At 38.8% G+C, this 22,295-nt stretch overlaps 1 protein-coding gene and 1 long non-coding RNA gene across 4 annotated transcripts; one reads left to right on the forward strand and one right to left on the reverse strand.

Annotated features, from left to right (window-relative positions):
- The first annotated feature begins 7,427 nt into the window (after positions 1 to 7,427).
- On the forward strand, positions 7,428 to 14,333 carry LOC146387741 (granzyme B-like). Of its 2 annotated transcripts, XM_084929575.1 has the most exons (5): positions 7,428 to 7,594; positions 7,917 to 13,133; positions 13,445 to 13,577; positions 13,784 to 14,038; positions 14,154 to 14,333. In XM_084929575.1, the coding sequence occupies exons 2-5, from the start codon at positions 12,850 to 12,852 to the stop codon at positions 14,331 to 14,333; spliced, it is 852 nt and encodes a 283-aa protein (XP_084785701.1). In that variant the 5' UTR covers positions 7,428 to 7,594; positions 7,917 to 12,849. The 2 variants fall into 2 exon arrangements, with proteins under 2 accessions (XP_084785701.1, XP_084785700.1); XM_084929574.1 differs by having other exon boundaries at positions 7,428 to 13,133.
- Positions 13,887 to 17,459, reverse strand: LOC146387742 (uncharacterized). Of its 2 annotated transcripts, none has more exons than XR_014800315.1 (4): positions 17,372 to 17,459; positions 15,285 to 15,369; positions 14,152 to 15,180; positions 13,887 to 13,998 (listed from the first exon to the last, which is right to left on the reverse strand). It is a non-coding gene; the product is annotated as an uncharacterized LOC146387742 (long non-coding RNA). The 2 variants fall into 2 exon arrangements; XR_014800316.1 differs by lacking the exon at positions 17,372 to 17,459 and adding an exon at positions 16,959 to 17,042.
- Between the last annotated feature and the right edge of the window lie 4,836 nt (positions 17,460 to 22,295).

Genomic DNA, 22,295 nt, shown 5'->3' on the forward strand with positions numbered 1-22,295 from the left:
GAGTATAAAAACATCTGTCGCAGCCTGTAAGCGAAACATAGCTTTTAAACGAAATTGTCACGGCTTGCTGGGGCAGACCGTGTGTGTGAGTGAGTGAGGACACGGGGGAGGAGACAAAACTGAGTTTAAACAAAAAGCAAGCCTTTATTATGGCTGATGTCATTGAGTCAAAACAAGGCAAAATGCACATTGGCAAAACAGAACTAGAACTAAACTGGGAAAACTAATACTGTGATACAACAATGAAAACTCAGAAGACTATGACAAAGAAAACGAATCTAACGAAACAATATCATGTACAAAAAACCTCAAACCTATCCAAATGATAGAAACCACAAGAACTAAAAATATTCTCAGTAAAAGCACAAGTCAACAATACAGAAACTAAACACAAAATGCTGAGTCACAGACCCAGCCCGTGACACTAAATAGTTTAGAGGCTGGAAAAAGTAAAGTCCCATCAACTTTGCTGTTGCTGCTCGCTTCCAGAATGTCACCACCATCCACACTGTTGTCGACCTTCTGCCTGGCTACTGGTAGGACTCCAGCGTAGTTGCTGGCCTCTAACCCTCTGCCTTCCACAGAGATGTACCTGATACTTTCCTGTTGAGTTGATGGGCTTATTTTTTGTGGTCACATTGAATAAATCATAAAGTTTATTTCATAAAACTTTGTCATACAATGTGTAAGAAAGGAGGATTATCAGTGTTAAGCTCATTGGCTAATGACTTGTAATCGAGCAAACAGTTTCACTGTTAGCTTGAGATCTCCTCATTAGGTCTGTTTTTTTGTTCTTTTTGCAACCAGGATGATGAAGGCAATGATCTTGAAACCTGTGATGGTTACATCAGCTTTTCATGGTGTCTTTGTTTAGCACAGTGGTTTCCTGTCAGTTTTTCATCAGGCCAGAGATGTATACACAGTACATCTGTGCAAAAACCTTAAAAAAACAAATCTTGGCTGACAAGCTTCAGCCTGTGTTTTGAGGATACAGGCATAGTTATGACAAAACATCACCATTTGATATAGGGTAGATATGGGGTAAGTGGAGCTCTGCAACGGAGAACGTTTCTTTGTTTGTTTGTTTTAAAAACAGAGTCATCTTTAATTCATTTTATGAGGCTACATGTCTAAAACAACCCTCCGTAAAGCTAGAACATCTTGCTATTCATCACTGATTGAAGAAAATGAGAACAAGCCTAAGTTTCTTTTCAGCACTGTAGGTAGGCTGACAAAAAGTTAGAGCACTGTTGAGCCAATCATTCCTTTAACGTTAACTAGTAATGACTTCCTGAATTTCTTCAGAAATATAATTTTAACCATTAGAGAAAAAATTATTCATAGCTGTGTGTCACAGACGTGATATTAAGAACAGCTACTTTCAGTACCACTGAAGTGCTGCAGTGGTTTGTATCATATCTATCTAATAGACTCCAATTTGTTCTTGTAAATTGAGAGTTCTCTTTACACACTAAGTTTAATTTTGGAGTTCCACAGGGTTCCATGCTAGGACCAGTTTTGTTTACATTATACATGCTTCCCTTAGGCAGTATCATCAGAAGGGCATAGTATACATTTTGCAGATTACACCCCACTCTATCTGTCCATGAAGCCAGATAACACACCTCAATTAGTTAAACTGCAGGAATGTCTAAAACAAAAGAATAAACCTGGATGACCCCCAATTTTCTGCTTTTTATTCAGATAAAACAGAGGTTATTGTACTTCGCCTTAAAATTCCTGGAAATATGGTATCTAACCAGATACGTACTCTGGATGGCATTACCTTGGCCTTCAGTAACACTGTAAGAAAAATTAGAAATGTCCTGTCTCAGAGTGATGCTGAAAAACTAGTTCATGCATTTATTACTGCCAGGCTGGACTACTGTAATTCATTATTATCAGGATGTCCTAAAAACTCCCCGAAAAGCCTTCTGTTAATCCAACATGATGCAGCAAGAGTCCTGACAGGGACTAGAAAGCGAGAGCATATTTCTCCTACATTGGCTTCCCTTCATTGGCTCCCTGTTAAATCGAGAAGTGGGTGAAAGGACACTCTCTCTCATATTGAACACAGGATACACACGCACAACTACGCATGTACGCTGACACAGATGCACACGGCGGGTTAGCTGGACCGCGCAGAGATGCTGTGACCCGATGCTGCTGTCTACATTGGCTTACTCTAACCGTACTCACCCACCATGGTGTTACAGTGTGAAGACTCATGTGCTTTTGTGCTGAGGAGTTTTTGTTTTCTGTTCTCATACTGATCCCTTATCAGGAGCTCAGTCTAAGTCGAGTTTTCTTTTTTCTCCTCCACTGTGTTGTACATTTCATTGTTTTTCTTTATGCTACCTGTTCTGACCTGTCTCCCCAATGTGATGTTTGTGTAATGTATGTATGGTTGGAAAAGGTCCAATTTTGCTGCAGGCAACTGCAAATGACAAATAAAGGCTTCATCAATCATAGCACCACATCACCCCATTAGAGCACTTTGCTCTCAGACTGCGGGCTCACTTGTGATTCCAAGAATATTTAAAAGTTGAAGTAGTATTTAAAAGTAGAATTGGAGGCAAAGCTTTCAGTTTGCAGGCCCCTAACTCTGTTGTTCCAGAGCAGCTCAGATATTAAAGGACTTGTCCCATCCCAGTAACAAACTGTTTCAACTTCTGCAATCAGGCACTGTTGCCAAAGTGTTTGCTCACAGGGGGTCATATGATTGTTTGATTTTGTCTGTATGTATTGCTGTAGGGTGTACTTTACAATTTAAAGCACTTTGAGAAGACTGTTGTGATTTGACGCCGTATAAATAAAATTAAAGTCAAGTCACTTGAATCAGTGGTGTGTGTGGACTTTTACAGAAAGACAAGCAGAGGAGATCATGGGCATTTTCACCTTTCTGCACTCCTTCCTGGCTGAAGACCTGTCTAGCATTATGAGGGTAGTAATCATCAAAGTACCAACTATTAGCATACAGTAGTTGTAGATGTTGTAAGAATACTTTTTAGAACTGCTCCTTTTTTGTGAAAGCAGAAAAGCCACATTAAGAAAACAGCTAATACTCACAGAAAAATGTCTAATTGTACTTAATTGTACTTCAGGTAGGTTACAATAATGAATTATATTTTAAAATGGTTGGTTTTTAGTGGCTGACTTGTGAGGACCATATAGCTCTAAAAATAAAAGCATTTATTGAGTTCAGAAAAACAAGTCTATAAATATAATAACAAAAAGAAAGATGAAAGCTGAATTAAAAAGTTATAGCAGATGGTTTGAAGTGAATCTTCAAGGGAATAAATATATTAATGTAATTAATTTCCATTCACTTTTGTTTATGTAGTACCAAATCACAACAAGAATACATTGTTATGTAAAAACCCTGAACCCTTATAAGAAAGAGAACCTAAACAATCAAACGACCCCTGTCAGCGAGCACCTGGTGACAGTGGAAAGGAAAATCTCCCTTTTAACAAGAAGAAACCTCTAGCAAAGAGAGAAGAAAGAAAAAGAGAAAGCACAGGGAAACTGTATGACCTGTTTAGCTTGCCTGTTTGACTAAACTGAACATAGCAGGATTTGACCCTTATTAAAGCTTTCCTCTAAATTGGTTGTTAAAGGTTTCTTCATTTGCCGCACTAACTCCTCTATGTCCCACATTGTGGTCAAAGTTGCTGGCGTCCAACCCTCTGCCTGCCACACGGATGTACCTAACAGTTTCCCGTTGAGTCAATGGGCTCAGTTACTTTTTTGTGATTATATTGAAAAAAACATGAAGTGAAGGAGGATTATGAGTTTTAAGCTCAATGACTAATTTTTGCACATCAGGTCATCTCACATATCAAACAAGCATATTAAGCTCATAGCTCTTTTGCACATAAATCTATTTAATACTTCATTTTTTGTCTGCATTTATTTATTCATGCTATTTGAATTTTATCTATTTGTACATATTAACTGGCATCTGTATGTGGACAGCAGAGAAAGAATTTCATTGTACAGAGAAATGCTTTTCTTTGTACACATGACAATAAATGTGTTGAATCTTGAATCTTTAATGACTTGTAATTGGCAAATTTAGCAAACAGTTTCCCTGTCAAACCCAAACCTCCTCATCACGACTATTTTTGTTTTGTTTTTTGCAACCATGGTGACGGTTTTGATGGTGACGGTGATAATGCTGACATTTCAAAAGAAATGGGTTGGGTTTTTTTTTTTCCTTTCTTTTTTTTTTTTTTTTAGAAATCAGCATGGTAACAGTTATTCTTGAAATTTAAAGAAAAAGAAAAAGATATGGGCTCATTTTTGTGGTCACATTAAATAAATCATGAAGTTTATTTCATAAAACTTTGTCATACAATGTGTAAGAAAGGAGGATTATCAGTGTTAAGCTCATTGGCCAATGACTTGCAATCGACAAATCGAGCAAACAGTTTCACTGTCAGCTCGTGATCTCCTCATCAGGTCTGTTTTTTTTTTTTTTTGTTCTTTTTGCAGCCAGGATGATGAAAGCGATAATCTTGAAACCTGTGATGGTTACATCAGCTTTTCATGGTGTCTTTGTTTAGCACAATGGTTTCCTGTCAGTTTTTCATCAGGTGTGTCCACAATGCATCTTTGCAAAAACCCTAAAAAACATTGGTTTTTTTTAATCATTCACAGCCACCATAATTAATTTGATGTAGCTACATGCCTAGCAGTATGCATGAAAAAGGAGAGAACACAAGAGAGAACAGTCAATAGGAAAACCTCTAAATGCCCATTCCCTTTTCCAGCAAACATTATCTCTACAGCCCACTAATTAGAAGAAACCGATCATGTGAATCAGATCATGTGACATTCGAGTCCTATTTATTAGTTTGTTCACATTGTTTTCATGATGTTTATTCCACAACTCTGTAGGTTTACTTATGCTATATGGCCCTTTTACTTTTAGTAGTCTGATTGATCTATTTATTTTTGATAGGTCAATAGTTTCACGTAAATTTCATATTCACCTTTACTTATTTAACACGGTTTATGGTGTAGTTATTTTGATCATTGTTTTTTGTGCTGCTGTTCAGCAGTAAGGTGAGCTTTCATGTTGAGTCAGTCACTCTGTGTGGTCGTGCTGTGTCGTTTTTCATGCTTATCAGTTTGTTCAGGGTTTTATTTTTAATTCTGCTTTCATCGTTTGTAACATGTCCAGTTACATCCTTAATAATTTTGCTTTTGTTTCCCATGTCCTGTCCAAAAAAGGTGGAGTAAGAGGTTTCTGCAAAAAGAAAAAAAACAAACAACCCACACAAGCACACAGCAGATTTTGCCATAAAGACAAATATTTAACATGGACATAGTTTCACTGAATTTCTTGAATCACTTGAATTAAAAAAATGTCCAAATTAGCATCTATATTTTTTGAACAGGATACTAGTACATAATAATAACAGACTGGGTAAAAACATTTGACTATAATCTATTGGTAATTATCTTCTTTTGATAAAAGCTATTTTCATGCATCATATATTACTCCATTCTGAAGTATTCTAACTTGGTTGTATGTCCTTATTTTGTGAATATTATGTACAAATACCTGATTTTATATTTCTGATTCTGATCTTTTCGAAGACTATGAAAGAACATCAGGTCCTCGTCCGAGTTGTCCTCCAGTGTTTACTGGAGAATAAATTATATGTCAAAGCAGAGAAATTTGAGTCCCATTCTTTATGTTTTCCTTCCTGGGATATGTGTTATTCTGCCTGCTAGTTGCAGAATTGGAGCAGTAACGTGGGAGGTACAAGACGCCATTGATTAGGCCCTCAGAACCAAACCGGATCCAGGAACAGCGCCAGCAGGTCGTCATTTTGTGCCCAGGGCAGCACTCTCTAAGGTACTGGAGTGGGTACATACGGCTGTCACCCAAGACAGAAAATTGAATTAAATTGAAAAAATAAGTAACATGACTTTTATTTCAATAAGTGGAACAATACTTGTGACATGTACAGTGACCATATACAAGGGGAGAGAAACAACCATGACCGTGAGCAGAGAACTACACTAGTGAAACAGGGACTGGGGTTATATACAGGGGCAAGAGTAAAAAACACTAAACTGTGAGCAGTGAAAAAATCTAGTGAGCTTGAACTGTGACGTAATACGTGTAATACGATACCCCTGGACAGACTAATAGTAAAACTGCTGGATATCGGACTTCCTTCTACCACATGCTGCTGGATCAGAGACTTCCTTTCAGACCGTGTACAGAGAGTAGAGTGGGGCCTCATCTTTCCTTAACACCGGCTCTCCACAAGGCTGTGTACTAAGTCCCCTACTGTACACTCTGTACACATGACTGTGTTAGTTCGCACCCAGACAATGCAGTCATTAAGTTTGCAGATGATACCACCATGGTGGGGCTAGTTTCTGGGGGAGACGAGACAGTGTACAGAGCTGAAGTTCAGAAGCTGTCAGACTGGTGTGCAGACCTGTGGACCTCAATACCACCAAGACGAAAGAGCTGGTAGTCAACTTCAGAAGGAGGAAGTCTGAGCTGCAGCCTGTCAGCATCAACAGGAGTGTGTAAAAAGGGTGTCCAGTTTCCTGGGTGTGCACATAGACACAGAACTCCAATGGAGCTCAAACACGTCAGTTGTTTTAAAGAAGGCCCAGCAGCGTCTCCATTTTCTGAGAATCCTGAGAAAAATTGACCTGAAGAAGGAGCTGCTCATTGTCTTCTACCGCTGCCCCATTGAAAGTGTGCTAACAATAACATACTGCATCTCTGTATGGTTCTCCAGCTGCGCAACAGCACACAAAAAGGCACTTCAGAGGGTCATTAATATGGCCTAAAAATCACTGGACATCCTCTTCCCTCCCTGAAGGAACTATATAGCACTCACTGTCTCAAGAGGGCAGGCAGCATCCTACTGGACTATACGCACCCAGGACACTGGGTGTTTAAGCTGCAGCTGTCTGTCAGGAGATTCAGGCTGCTGAGGTCCTGAACAAACAGACTCAAGGAAAGCTTTTACAACAGGGCAATAGCCCCAATCAACGCTAACAGCTGACCCAATTGGCTACCTCCGTGGACTTTTTTGGGGGGTAACAACAATAACATTAATAATATTTATATTTATAAAAAGGTGCAATAATGATAATAATGTGCAATAATAACAATGTGCAATTAACATACACTCATTCTTCTTGTTATTACTTAAGTTAAGTTACTGTGTCGTGTCCTGTTGTGTTGTACGTAGTGCCGACGTGGGACAGTTTTCCAATGTCATTGTAGTATTGTACTATGTATGACTGTGCAGTGACAAAGTTATCTTATCTTATTTTAGGTGGAGGTATGCGAGAGGGCGAGGCAAGATCGTGGAGGTCTGGGCAAGTATGAGAATGATCCAGTCCAGAAAGAATGTGGTGAAGCAGGGAGGCAGGTAGGTGAGTGTGAGTGTAGAACCCATACCAGAGTTGTGGCTGAGAAGGCAGCAGACGAGACCAGTGATCGAATGGTGAATAACTGTAGGTAGTTGGAGGGAATGATCTGTGGACTCGACTACAGACAAAGGGCAAAGGACTCATGATCACCGGTTTCAACTGTGACACGCAGAAGGTCAGTTGAATACTTTAGTTTTCAGGCCCCTCTTCTGTGGAACCAGCTTCCACTTTGGATTCAGGAGACAGACACTATCTCTACTTTCAAGATTAGGCTTCAAACCTTCCTTTTTGCTAAAGCATATAGTTATGGCTGGATTAGGTGACTCTGAATCCTCCCTTAGTTATGCTGCAATACATGTAGGCTGTTGGGGGATTCCCATGATGCACTGAATATTTCTTTTTCAGTCACCGTTCTCACTCACTATGTGTTAATAGACCTCTCTGAATCGTGCCTGTTTTTAATCTCTGTCTCTCTGTCTCTCACGCTCAAACCGGAGGCCATTTACGAGAAAATGGAAAGACCATCTCTGAATCGAGGAGGGGGCCTAAGGGTACATCTTTCGCCATCTGATAATGCTGTGATTGCAGCCATTCCCCAATTCTCTGTGAATGGTACTCATGGCCATTGATCAGTGGTCTTTGATCAGTGGGTTTTGGTCAGTGGTTGTTGATCAATGGTCATGAGAATTTGCATAATTATGATTAAGGAACTGACCTCCCAGCCCATTGTCCCTTCAGTGGGCTGTTTTCAGTCATTATGCAAATGTACTGTTTATAAGATTGGGGAAACCTGCAGTCAGCTGAGACTGAAGAAGTCACTTGGATGAGTGACGAAACGTTTCTCCCACAAAACGCTACGTCCAGATGAACAGAATCAACTTTTGGAGAGCTTTAGGATGCTTCCTCCCACTGTCCACTGCATCGTCCATCCACAGGGTTTGCAGGGCTGGCCCAATCGACGGCTGCCACACCACTAAAATCTTTTCAGAAATATGCAAGCAGGAGATGGTGGATGCTATATTATTAGTATAATACTTGTAACTCTGTAGCAGACAACAGTTTGATAAAGTGCTATGTAAAAGAAACCAAAAGATTAGATTCTATACGTTTCAAAGATATTTAGTTTATATATTTTATATGATACAGTACATGTGTAAGAATGACTGATGTTGTGCCAAAAAATGATCGTCTGCCAAAAATGATTTCCGGTTTTTGCCCTAAACTGATTGCTGGTATTTAACCTGCTATGAATAACTTGCTGGTAGGGATGGGTGTCGAAAACCGGTTCTTGTTGAGAACCGGTTCCCACTGTTTCAATATGGGCAGGTACTTAGTGCCAGAGGTGGAAAGTAACGAATTACATTTACTTGCGTTACTGTAATTGAGTAGTTTTTTTTGTGTATTTGTACTTTTTAAAGTCATTTTTCAAGTCTGTAATTTTACTTTTACTTAAGTATATTTTTTAAAAAGTATTGTAGTTCGCTACGTTTTCAACCACACCCGTTACTGAGTAAATTAAAAATAAAAAAAAACATTGCGCTTTCGAAATACTGCAGGGAATGATGGGTAGTAGAACAAATTGGCGCTAAGGTCACGTTAAAGATGGAGTCTGACATCGGTGTTACGGATCCAGCGAAAAAAGAAGCCCCGTCGAATTCTGCTGACCCTGAACTCGAAGAAACGGATGTGAACCCCTGGCCGTATTTAAGGGACTATTTCGGCTTCAAGTGCAAGAAAGGCAACAGCTTTATTATGCAGTGTAAGCTGTGTTTGCCCAGAGAGACCGAGTTAGCAGCTTTTAAAAATTCCACATCAAACCTGCGCAAGCATGTAGAGGTAAGTTAAATACAACTCGTACCGTTATGGTAGCAAAGAGGCTGTGTTCAAATTAATTACATTAAGTTAAGACATCTGTGAAGAACACAGATAACGTTGGTTGGTACTAGCAACTTGCTGTAATCGGGCACGTCGCAACTTACATTTTTTTTACTGGGTTGGTAAATTGCCAAAAGAAAATGTGTTTACCTACGTTTTTCCTGTTTGTTAATAATAATAATTTATTTTAAAAAATAGTTAAATTAAAGACAGAAGCGGCTACTTTCTTACTTAACCCACATATGTTCACACTGCAGGCAAAAGAATAACAGAGCGCTCACTTACCTTAGATTAGTCAAAGACAGCTGACTTCTGTTACTTGTTAATTAGCACTTGCAACCTCCCGTTAACTAGCCTGTTACTGTCCAATAAAACAAAACACGAGGTATATTGGTATAATTTACCAGCGGTAGCTATGTAATGCATTGATGTCTTATTAGGGACGTCAAAAAACTTTCTCTCAAACTTAACACTGGCCTGCCTGCCTCAGCTGCCTTCGAGCGTCTCTTTAGCTGTGCTGGACTGCTGTTCACTGCAAAGTGAGCAAGGATGAACTCTACTAACTTTGAAAATCAACTGCTCCTCAAAATTAACAGGAAGTTCAGAGAGTAACACTCTAAGATGGATACAAAGGAACTTTATTCTAGAGGTACAGTAGGGCAGGGCCAAGTTTAAAAAATTAAAAAACATTTTTGAAGCAGCTGCCGTTCAGTTCAGGACTTGTTCTCTTATTTGACAGTTTAGAACACATTCTCATATGAAAGAATGATATGGTTTTGTATTGAAAACACTGTGATACCTGACAGTTTGGTTGATTGGTTTGGTGACCATTATCCATTTTCATGTATATACTTGCAGTTTAACTGCCACTGCACTTTAATTTGTAAAGTTTTTCTTTTCACTAAAAAAGAACTACTTTGAGATTTATATCCCACTGTCTTTTTTTGCACTACTCAGAAGCGGCTGTCCTCCTGCTGACAGAAAAGTAACTATGTAACTTTTACTCTGAGTACATTTTAAATGAGCTACTTTTTACTTTTACTTGAGTACATTTTTAGACAGGTAATTTTACTTGTACTTGAGTAAAATTTCAGCAAAGTAATAGTACTTTTACTTGAGTAAAATATTTTAGTACTCTTTCCACCTCTGCTTAGTGCCCATATATGAAGCTTGCGTTAGTTTAGTAGGTTGATTTAATTCAGACGTCAAGTGTTTTCCCTCTCGCCCTTAGTTCATGTGTAGTGTTTTGTTTACATTTACCACTTTCACTGTGTGCCACTTTTGTGCCAAAATTGCTGCTGGTATGTTGGGGTTTCTCCCAGTGGACGAGAGGGTTTGTTCCCTTTGCCTTCGGGTCAGGGAATGGGTCCTGACAGTCGTCTGTGCTTATGTGCCGAGCGGCGTTCAGAGTACCCAGCCTTCTTGGAGTCCCTGGGTGGGGCACTGGAGGGTGCTCCCCCTGGGGACTCTGTTGTCCTGCTGGGAGACTTCAATGCTCACGTGGGTAATGATAGTGAGACCTGGAAGGGCGTGATTGGGAGGAACAGCCTCCCAGATCTGAACCCGAGTGCTGTTTTGTTATGGGACTTCTGTGCAAACAATAGTGGTTCAACGGATCACGGTTGATCTGTAATCCGAACCGATCCCACTCCACGGTTCGGCACACAAGTGATCCAAAGATTCGAAAAAGAAGAAAAAAGTATGTGTATGGTGCGCGTGGTCAGTCTGTCAAGCGATAGCTATGATCAGCGCTGGAGGAGCAGAGAAGTTTGCGGTGTTTAAGCAGCCCTTTGCTGCCCAATCCACCCGGGCTAAAGCTATTACAAAAGCTATTGGGGTGTTTAGCTGCAGATGGGAAGCCGTATTCTGTTGTGCAAAACAAGGGGTTTAAACTTGTTTTAGTTGACGCATTGACACCGTGCAGCCCCATGCACGGGGTGATCCGTGGTAACTAGTTAACGGTTATTTGCCGCATTAATGCAGTTTAACGTCATTTTAACAAGATTTACGCTGACAGCACTAGTTTAAACTATGATGAAGGTGCTTGAGCCACGCTATGATATCCCGTCGCGCGTCCACCTTAGTGACAAGATTGCTCCAAGCATGTATGAACAGGAAAAGTTTAAAGTTATGGCTGAGCTGTCCCAGGCATCTTCTGTTGCCCTAACTACAAATGGGTGGACCTCCAGGACAACGGAAAGCTACGTGACCGTGACCGCTCATTATATCACAGCGGAGTGGTAGATAGAAAGCCCTGTACTGCTCTATATTGCACCTTAATTTGTTTTTATATAATTGCGTGGAATGAGTCTTGAGTTGAATGTTTTTTAATAGGCAAAAAATGCTTAAATAAGTAAATGGCGAGTTAAATTTTTGTCTTCTTTTTTTTTTTCTGCTGATCCGAAAATTGATCCGATCCGTGACGAAAAAAACGTGATCCGATCCGAACCGTGAGACTTTTGATCCGTTGCACCACTGGCAAACAACAGTTTGGCCATAACGAACACCGTGTTCGAACATAAGAGTGTCCATAAGTGCACATGGCACCAGGACACTCTAGGTCACAGGTTTTGTAATCATATCGCCAGACCTGAGGCCATATGTTTTGGACACTCGGGTAAAGAGAGGGGCTGAGCTGTAAATTGATCAACACCTGGTGGTGAGCTGGATCAGGTGGCGAGGGAGGATGCTGTAAAGAGCTGCCGCACCCAAACGTACAGTGAGGGTGTGCTGGGAACGTCCAGCAGAGGCCAAGGTCCACGAGAATTAATTGTCAGAGCTCAACCAAATGGTTTTGCTCATCTCTGATGGGAAAGCAGTAATAATACCATACTGAAAGTGGGTTGAAATGTTTGTTTAAGATCAAACATGAAAACAGGACAAAGCTACCCACAACCAAATAGGTGGTGCTCTGATTACAACAAACAGAAACTGAGAAGATTAGGCAGTCCATGAAAGGACCAAATGTCACAGATATCAGTGGAAACAGGTCTGATGGAGTCATGAATCCAAATTTGAAATCTTTGGTTTAAATCATCCTCAATATAGACAGAGGAAGTCAGGAAGGAGGTAAAAATAATGAGTGTCTACATCCATCCATAAGAAATGGTGGTACATTTCAGCCAGTGGTGTTTTTATTCCTCTTGCACGACCATCTGGAAAGCATCTGATTTACTCTTTCTCCAAGATCACTGCATGACAACATGACTCTTTATAAAACAAATGTGAAAATCTTCAAGTATCCATATAAACTCTGCAGTTTGATTTTGTTTTTTCTAGTTCCGAGCTAAAGCATCTTGTCCACCCATAGAAAAAGAAAGAGAGTAAGCAGAAGATTTAACAGTAGTTTGTTTGAAATTCAGTACTGTTAATGAGAAATGGGTGCACATATAACAGATGGTGATAGATAGGAGTAGTGAAGTATTTGCTGTGAAAAGTTTCTAAACCACACTTCTTACAGGAAGTGGTTAAAAGTCAGATATTAGTCGGTACAAACTGCTTAAAAGTACTGACCCGTTGGTCTCAAGTTAACAGATCGAGCATTTCACCAGCGAGATGTTTGCTCTGCAACAATTTGCGGTGATTCATGCGCTGACATTCCTCGGGCAAAATGGTAAGTTGCACCATGAATACTCTTCTCCAGCCTGCATGTGGAATATTAATTATTTTTATTTCCTCCTAATGCTATTAGTCCTCGGAAGTGAAATTATAAATGGGAAAATAGCCCCAGACAACAAAATGCTGTATATGGCATCAGTGAAGGATTACAGAGGTAACCATATTTGTGGAGGATTTCTCGTGTCTGAGAACTTTGTAATGACTGCTGCACACTGTGACGTGTAAGTAATCATTCCACCAAGGAAATTTCTAATTAGACCATTTTTTTTTTTCAAAATGTCCCAATGTCCTATATAAATATATATATAAATATATGTATATATATTTACTACTGTATAATGTAATGGTCATAATTTAAGTTACAATTCTTCCTTTACAAACTGAAACCATGAGAATTTTTGTAAAACTTATGCTAAGATCTTGAAGTAAAATTGAATTTAACTATAAAGAAATGTATTCATATTTTATTCATCATGTTGTCTATGTAACTTCAGAAAATTTGCTGATGATCTTAGAATTATATTTTATTCAGGTATCCTACGTACGTAGTTCTTGGTAACCACCATCTGAGGAGTGCTGATAAGCTCAAGTTACAGATTGCCGAGAAATACAAACACCCATATTATCGGGATGTTAACCTTGGATACGACATCATGCTTTTAAAAGTAAGGTTTATCATTTTTGTTTTCTCACACCACACTGGAAGTTTTATATCTTTGAGGGTTAGAATTTACAATATGCTGATTGAAAAACACATTTCTAGTTGAGGTAAAAAGTGCTTACTTAAAAAAAAAAAAGATAAATGTTCTGTATTGCTGTTACATGGTTTTCACGTATTGTTAATCTTTACTCTTTAATTCTGTGCCTCTAGCTGTCTACACCTGTCCGACCAAGCAAAACAATTCAATTCATTCGACTTCCCTTCCGTGAAATGACATTAAATGAAAATGAGAAGTGTCGAGTGGCTGGATGGGGTAAGATAAACACTCGTGGTAATGTTGTTGACGACCTGAGAGTGGTGCGTGTGTCGGTCATCAGCCCACAAGTCTGCAGGGAAAGATGGGGTGGTCTTCCTGCCAATATTATCTGTGCAGGTGGATACAACACAACAAAAGGATTCTGTCAGGTACCTTTTCTGTCCTTTCCTTGAAAAGTCATTGCTAACTGCTCTGTTGTTGAGAAATATATGAGCAGCCTGCATTAAGTATCACATGAACAAAGTAAATACTTCCTCCTTACAGGGTGATTCTGGTGGCCCTCTGGTCTGCAAGGGAATGGCTGTCGGTATTGTTTCTTTCAACAAACGGCTTCCTGGAACCAAGCTGGGAAATTGTAACTATCCGGATGTCCCCAATGTCTATACAGATATCTCAAAACACCTTGACTGGATCAGGAAGATTCTCCAGGGGGAAAAAAGTTAAATCTTACACAAAGCTTTGCTTGTAAGTGTGCAAGCTATGCCTCTGTCAGTGTTTGCTCTCAATGCAGAATAAAGAAAATGTTTCAAATATTGTTTCTGTGCACGAACAATATTTATTATGACTTCAAATAACTACCTATCTAAGTAGTTTACCATGGAAAATTAATTCCATGCATTACTAATATCTCTACACTCTTTTTCACTTCTACAGTACATTAATCCTGATTTATCGAGTACAATGAATACAAAAGACTAACTGGGGGTATTTTGGTATCACAGTGAACCACCTGATGTGGTTTTCAGTTAAATCTCTAATAAGCCAAACAAATAGAAGCTTTGACGTTTTAATACAAGTACTACATCTAACTACAGTAACTCTTTTTAAAATTAATAGTAAGATCATGAATATTGAACATCCTGACGTCTTCTCTTGGTTGGCTTGTTGGATGCCTGTCCTCGCTTCCTTTTTGTTCCCACATTCTTCTTCTGTTGTCTGTCTGGCTCATCTTTTTTCTTCTTCTGTGCTCCCGCTGGCTTGGCCGCCATCTTTGGTGACCCTGCCGGTTTGGTCTTCTTCTGTTCCCCTGTTGTTTAATATTAGAAGGAGGAAATATAAAGTCTGCTCTCAGTAGCACCCAGAATACAACACTGCAGAACATGTTTGCTATAAATTTGTTACTGTTAGTGTATATCAGTTAAAAGTATATATATATGCATATATATATGCATCCTTATATATATATTATATATTATAATAATATATTATTATTATATATTATCCTTTTCTGTCTTCCTGCTCTGGTCTTCAGCTCCATCTCCACGGGGTAATGGTCACTGATGCTGAGTGCCTTAGAAAGGAAATATAGTTGATAACACTGATGCTGTCCTTTAAAATAAAACTGTCAAATCATTTCTATCTTTGAGCTCAGAAAAACACACAAGTGAGTCTCACCTCATTGGTCAGCTTAAACTCATGTTTTGAAACGAGTTGGGGACGTTGGTGTGCAGCGCGGTCTCTCCATATGCAACAATTCTGTCTGAGGAAGAAGAGACACATAAAAAACAACGTTACAAATTTTTTTCTTAATAATAACTATTAAATTCAGAGAGGTCTATTGATGCATAGTGAAAGGAAAAGCTGACTGAAAAAGAAACAGTCAATGCATCATGGGAATCCCCCGGCAGCCTACGTCTTTTGCAGCATAACTAAGGGAGGATTCAGGGTCACCTGGTCCAGCCCTAACTATATGCTTTAACAAAAAGGAAAGTTTGAAGCCTAATCTTGAAAGTAGAGATAGTGTCTGTCTCCCGAATCCCAACTGGAAGCTGGTTCCACAGAAGAGGCGCTTGAAAACTGAAGGCTCTGCCTCCCATTCTACTTTTAAATACTCTAAGAACAACAAGTAGGCCTGCAGTGTGAGAGCGAAGTGCTCTAATGGGGTGATATGGTACTACAAGGTCATTAAGATAAGACTGGGCTTTATTATTTAGAACCTTGTAAGTGAAGATCAGCCCCTCAGCGGTCAGGCTGAAGTTCCCCGCGTTCCCTTAGGATTCACCCGACCTTCTGCGTGTCACAGTTGAAACCGGTGATCACGAGTCCTTTGCCCTTTGTCTGTAGTCGAGTCCACGGATCATTCCCTGATGATTTTTCTAATGTGAAATATTTGCCGTGGCTCATAAAAGGGAGGCTAACCTTACGAGATGTCTGGGTTAAAGGGAAAAAAAGTGATTATCTCATTGACATCAGTGCTATTGCAACTTATAGTGTTATTGTAAACTGTATGAGAGCATGATTGTGAGTGTCCTTAGTGAAACCATGCAAACTGTGTGAAAGAGTGTGACATGAGAAAGGACTAACTGTCCTGGCAAGGGTGCAGACAGTGAATTGTCTCTATTTCTCTTCCTGAAATTGCCCACAGCAGACTGTGGGTTTCTAACTGGAAGGAGATCCATGTACATGAATTCTTTTTGAACTGCTTCAGGCAATAAATGAGTGAAAACCTGGACTGCGACTGAAACTCTCTTTTACCTTAAATAAAAATAACACGCAACAACTACCTATTGAATAAACATTTCTTATACGGCATGAAGAGAGCAAAGTGAACTGGAGTCAGAGTCCTTGTTTGTGTGCATAAACCTGTCCAAATAAAGGTGATTCTGAACTCAGGGCAAACATCTGAGCAGAACTCAACTTAACTGTGAGAAGCCATTTGAAAGGCACAGAAACATGATGTGATCACTCAAGAACTTTTTTTAATACATCCGCTTTACAAGCCAGTGTGGACAAACTTGGAAGTGAAAGGCTTCAGCCCTGACTTTGACTCAGGTAAGCCACTAAGAAAGTGATGGTGGTGGATATATTAGACCTTTCCTTTCTCTTTGGTTTCATTTCAGCTTGGGCACCTGGATGTGTAACTGTTATTTGTTACAGTCTTAAAATAAACCCTTTTACAATGTCAACTTGAAGTCAAACTTCAAAAGTAAAAAAAACAGCCTAGCAGGTTTCCTGCCAATTCTGACCTGGCATCAAACAAACCAGTGAAATGAAAAGCAGCTCAATCACCACTTTGAATACTAAAGCTATTTTTTAAGCAAGAAACAGAAACTAAAGAAAAGAACTCACCAATTAGGTTAAGATCAACAAACTCAAATGTCTGAAGACACAAAAAGCAGAAAGAGATCCTTCACTGTCAGTGGATAGAGTACGACTGACTGAGAGTCTAAGCTGTCGGAGAGAAAGGAAACTTCTGTGCTAAACCACACAGCCACAGAAATTCTCACAGACACAGTGAGAGAAAAGTTGGTACGGATCATATAGCATTTGAAAAACCAGGTATTTCTCTCAGGAGCGGTGGAGTGCAAAACAGAGCTATTAGAAAACAAGTTACAATCTAATCTTTATGTGGAAATAAACAAATAAACTGTTTTGTTTTGTTTTTTACTTGATGTGTTAATGTGAAGCAGATACATCATAAACTGGTAATTTTAGCCCCAAGTGCGATAGGAGAAGGATTGTTGAGTGCGAGAGGAACTGACCTGAAAGATAGGATCATGGTAGTGATGGGTCCAGCAACACTGACGCACCAGCGCATGTATCAAGCTCACAGAGCGAAGCCTGTATCGGTACGTGTGTCGCTTTAAGAAAAAGTCACGTGATCGATACAGCTGCTGTATCGCTCATTGCCAACGCTCCAAACTGTGTTTAAAAGGTACCACACCTGCATCTGTCAACGGAATGAGTCACCACCAAAAAACAAAAACAAAATTACTCTCGCAAAGAAAAAGATAATACATATCTCTACATAAAAAATGGAGCCCAAAAGAAAAAGAAAAGTTTCTGCTGTGTGGGATCATTTTGATCTTTTAACATAAGGTAACTGTTTTTCTGTCTTTGTTTCAGTGTAATCTATCAGAATAGGAAAAACAGCATTGTGACCTGCAGTGTAAAGTATTTATTTCATTTTATGCAGGTTAAATGTCGCATCTGTTCTGCGGAGCTTTCTTACACAAACAAAAGCACCTCAATGTTTAGGCATTACAGAGCCAAACATGAAAATGAGGAGACAAACACACCGAGAATGAACACAGGTCGGCCTATATAGACATTGAGCAGCATTATCATCTTTTTTTTTTCATTATGTTTTATTATTTTGAAATCAAGCATCTAGGAAGACTGTTTTTGACCAGGCAGTCCTGAATTTTTTTATTTATTTATTTTTATAAAAGACAATCCCTTAGTATTGTGGAAAGTGTTGGAGAGAAACATTCCAAGATCAGAGGATCGTTTAACGTACTGGGGGAATAGGAAGACATCTTATCCGAACCTTTTCCACCTGGGTTAACAGTTTTTGTGTACCCCAGCTCCATCTGTGCCCTATGAGCGTGTTTTCCAAAGCTGAGGAAATGGTGACAAAACCGCAATGGACTGAATGCAAAAACATTGGATAAACTTATTTTTCTGAATAGAAATTTATAATAAACTCTGAGTCAAATACATTTAAATGGGTAATGTTACATTCACAATACCTTCATTTTAATTTTCACTTAATGTCATTCACAATATATTTTAAAGATGTCTACAATATTTGAAATGTAAAAAATATAAAATGATTCCATGGAAAGTACAATACCTTACAGTGTATACAAGTATGACTAGGTCATTGAATCAGTGTCTGTTGTGAGTCTCAAGTAAGTTGCCTGCAATGATACTTAAGGTCCAGCAGGTGACAGTATGGAGCAAAACAGCAACACTGTGTCGACTCAGTATCGATACAGTTTGGGGAATGTGCTGAAACGCTTCACGAGGCCTCATCTACCCATCACTAGATCACACAGATGTACCTGACACTGTCCTGCTGACTTGATGGGCTCAGTCATTTTTCTTTTCTTTTCTTTTTTTTTTTTTGTGGTCACATTGACTAAATGAAGTTTATTTCATACAACTTTGTCATAAAATGTGCAAGAAAGCAGGATTATCAGTGGTGGTTTCCGGTCAGTTTTTCATCAGACCAGAGATGTATTCACTATGCATCTGTGCAAAATCTCTAAAAAAAAAGAAAAAAAAAAAGCTAGACTATAAACCTGACAAGCATCAACATCCTAACTTCCTTTGCAGCCATCTTTAATTCCTTTCTTTAATTCTTCAACAACCCCCCATAAAGCTAGAACATCTTATTAATTATCACTGAAGAAAATAAGAACAACCCTAGGTTTCTCTTCAGGCTGACAAAAAGTCAAAACACTGTTGAGCCAATCAATCCTTTAACGTTAACTAGTAATGATAGATACTAGTAATAATGAAGGAAAAAAAATACTCATAATTGTGTCTCACAGACGTGACATTAAAGACAGCTATTTTCAGTACCATTGCAGTGGTTTTTATCATATCTATCTAATAGATTACAATTTGTTCATGCAAATGGAAAGTCTTCTTTACACTATAAATTTGTAATTATGGAGCTCCACAGGGTTCCTTGCTAGGACCAGTTCTACACCATTTTACATTATACATGCTTTCCTTAAGCAGTATCATTCAGAACACATAGCATACATTTTCACTGCTATGCAGATTACACCCAACTTTATCAATCCATGAAGCCAGATAACACACACCAATAAGTTAAACTGCAGGAATGTTTTAAAGACATAAAGACCTGGATGACGTCTAACTTTCTGCTTCTTAATTAATAGACCTCTCTGCATTGAATCATACATCATTAATTACCACTGGCACTCTTCCACAGCATGTAAAGTAAGTGAGTAAGTAAAGTAAGTAATGTCTTTTGCCCTGTCTTCCTCCTCTCACCCTAACTGGTCACAGGAGATGACCACCCCTCCCTGAGCCTGGTTGTGCTGGAGGTTTCTTCTATTAAAGGGAATTTTTCCTTCCAATTGTTTCCAAAGTGTTTGCTCACAGAGGGTCTTCTGATTGGTCGGTTTTGTCTGTATGTTGGGGGCGCCTTAGAAGTGCTTTGAGAAGACTGTTGTGATTTGACGCTAATTTAAATAAAATTTAAGTGAATTGAATTGAATCAGTGGTGTGTGGTGACTTTTACAGAAAGACAAGCAGAGAAGATGGAGTCCTCATGGATCTCCCTGCACTCTGCATGGACATCTTCACCTTTCTGCTCTCCTTCCTGGCTGAAGACCTGTCTAACATTATGTGAGTAGTAATCATCAAAGTAGTAACTATTAGCATACAGTAATAGGTGTTGGAGGAATGGTTTTTATAATTGTTCCTTTTTTTGTGAAAGCAGAGATACAACACTAAGAAAACATCTAAAATTCACAGACAAAATGTATAATTGCACTTAGGTTAGCACATGGTTTGAAGTGACTCTTCAGGAGAATAAATATATTAATGGAAAAAATCAAGGTGGTGCTTGTAATTAATTTCCATTCACTTCTGTTTATGTAGTACCAAATCACAACAATAATGTATTGTAACGTAAAAACCCCAAAACCTTATAAAAAATAGAACCTAATCAATAAACAATCCCTTGGTGACAGTGGGAAGGAAAAACTCCCGGTTAACAAGAAGAAACCTCCAGCGGAGCCTGGATGAGGAAGAGCTAATTATTTGCTGTGAGCAGCTGAGAGATAAGAAGAAAGTGAAAAGAAAGGGGGGGGCACAGGGAGATTGGATAATCTGTATAGCTTACCTGTTTTATTAAAATGGACATAGCAGGTTTTGACCCTTATTAAAGCTTTCCTCTAAATTGGTTTTTAAGTTTCTTCATTTGTCACTCTAACTCCTCTATGTCCCACATTGTGGTAAAAGTTGTTGGCCTCTAACCCTCTGCCTGCCACACAGATGTACCTAACACTTTCCTGCTGAGTGGATGGACTCAGACACTTTTTTGTGATCACATTGACAAAAACATGAAGTTTATTTGATAAAACTTTGTCATAAAATGTATAAGAAAGGAGGATTGTCAGTGTTGAGCTCATTGGCATGACTTGTAATTGACCAGTTGAGCAAATTGTTGTTTCCTTTTTTTTTTTTGCAACTAGGATGGTGACAGTGATCATGTTGAAATTTCAAAAGAAGATTTCAGAAAACTGTGGTAGTTACATCCGCTTTTTATGCCATCTGTTTTACCACAATGGTTCCATGTCAGTTATTCATCAGGCCAGAGATGTATCCACAATGCATCTGTGCAAAAAACCCTAAAAAAACATCCATTCTTAACGTCCTCCACACCCACCTTAAATCAATTTGATGTGGCTCCATGTATAGCAGTATGCATGAAAAAATTTGAACACAGAGAAAATTCACTAGCAAAATCTCTAAATGCCCATTCCCTTTTCCAGCAAAAGTCACTATTTCCACACCCCACTCAAAAAAAGAATTCATTGGATGAACGTAATTTTATCTTGCCACTTATATTCCATCGAAACAAATCATGTTCTATTAATCCATCTTGAATGTGTTGTTTCAACACGATATGTTTGCAGGTTTAACATAATAGTAACATTAACATTCAATTAAGTTGACTTTTATTCAATCAACATGTTTGTACCAAGTTAGTCTAATTAAATTTATTTAAATTCATGTTATATTGTTTGAACATTTTGGCACATCAAAAGTCAGTCTTGTTACATGACCTAGTAAAATATTTGTTTGTTACACCAACGATAATCTTGTTGAATGAACAAATGTAACTTACATCTGTAGTACATGTTGTATTCATATTACATAATGTTCAACAAAATTCAACGGATTTACAGCAACTTCCAATCCACCCATCTTCTTATCTATCTGGGATCCGGAAGTGATTTGGTAAGAGGGGCAGGGTACATCCTGGAGAGGTCAACAGCATGACCCACCATGGCATTGAGCTGTTAATACAGATTTAACAAATGTAGGAAACCTATGATGCAGAATTTTCTTTATGTTTTTGTCCTTGACAAGTTAAACCATAATAAATAGTAACAGCATACACGTGGTGTGTGTGTGTGGTTGTCTTCCTCTTATAGCCCCAGTGATTTTCCTGTGGTTTGAAATCTCGTGTGTTTTTGTGAATTTTGTGAGTCCAGGCAACTAACCACTCTTCCTAGATTGTGTCATGTCATCTGAACAAGAGCAAAGTTGTTGAATTTCATGCAGATCCAACATGATTTAATTGTGTTCTCCATAGAAACATGAAATTATTTTGTTCAAATGACAAGTTAGACTTTTGTAAATGTAACAACCACCCAATTTCCTTTTTTTGAGTGCAGAAGAGATCAGTGAGATCATGTGACCACAACTCCCATTGATCAGTTTGTTCACACTGTTATCATAATGTTTCATGCACCGCTCTGTATCTGTGTATGTTTATTAAGTGTCACAGTTTGATGCTGATCTGATGCCCGTGTCGATGAGCTCTTGGACCGACATTTTGTCTCTACACTTGATTTAACCAAGGGCCACTGGCAGATTCCCAAGAGTCTTCTTCACAACGTGCAGTGTTTACGA

Source organism: Perissodus microlepis, chromosome 5, assembly GCF_051167445.1.
Source record: "Perissodus microlepis isolate ML-2025 ecotype Zambia chromosome 5, ASM5116744v1, whole genome shotgun sequence".
In the NCBI taxonomy this organism is placed as follows: domain Eukaryota; kingdom Metazoa; phylum Chordata; class Actinopteri; order Cichliformes; family Cichlidae; genus Perissodus; species Perissodus microlepis.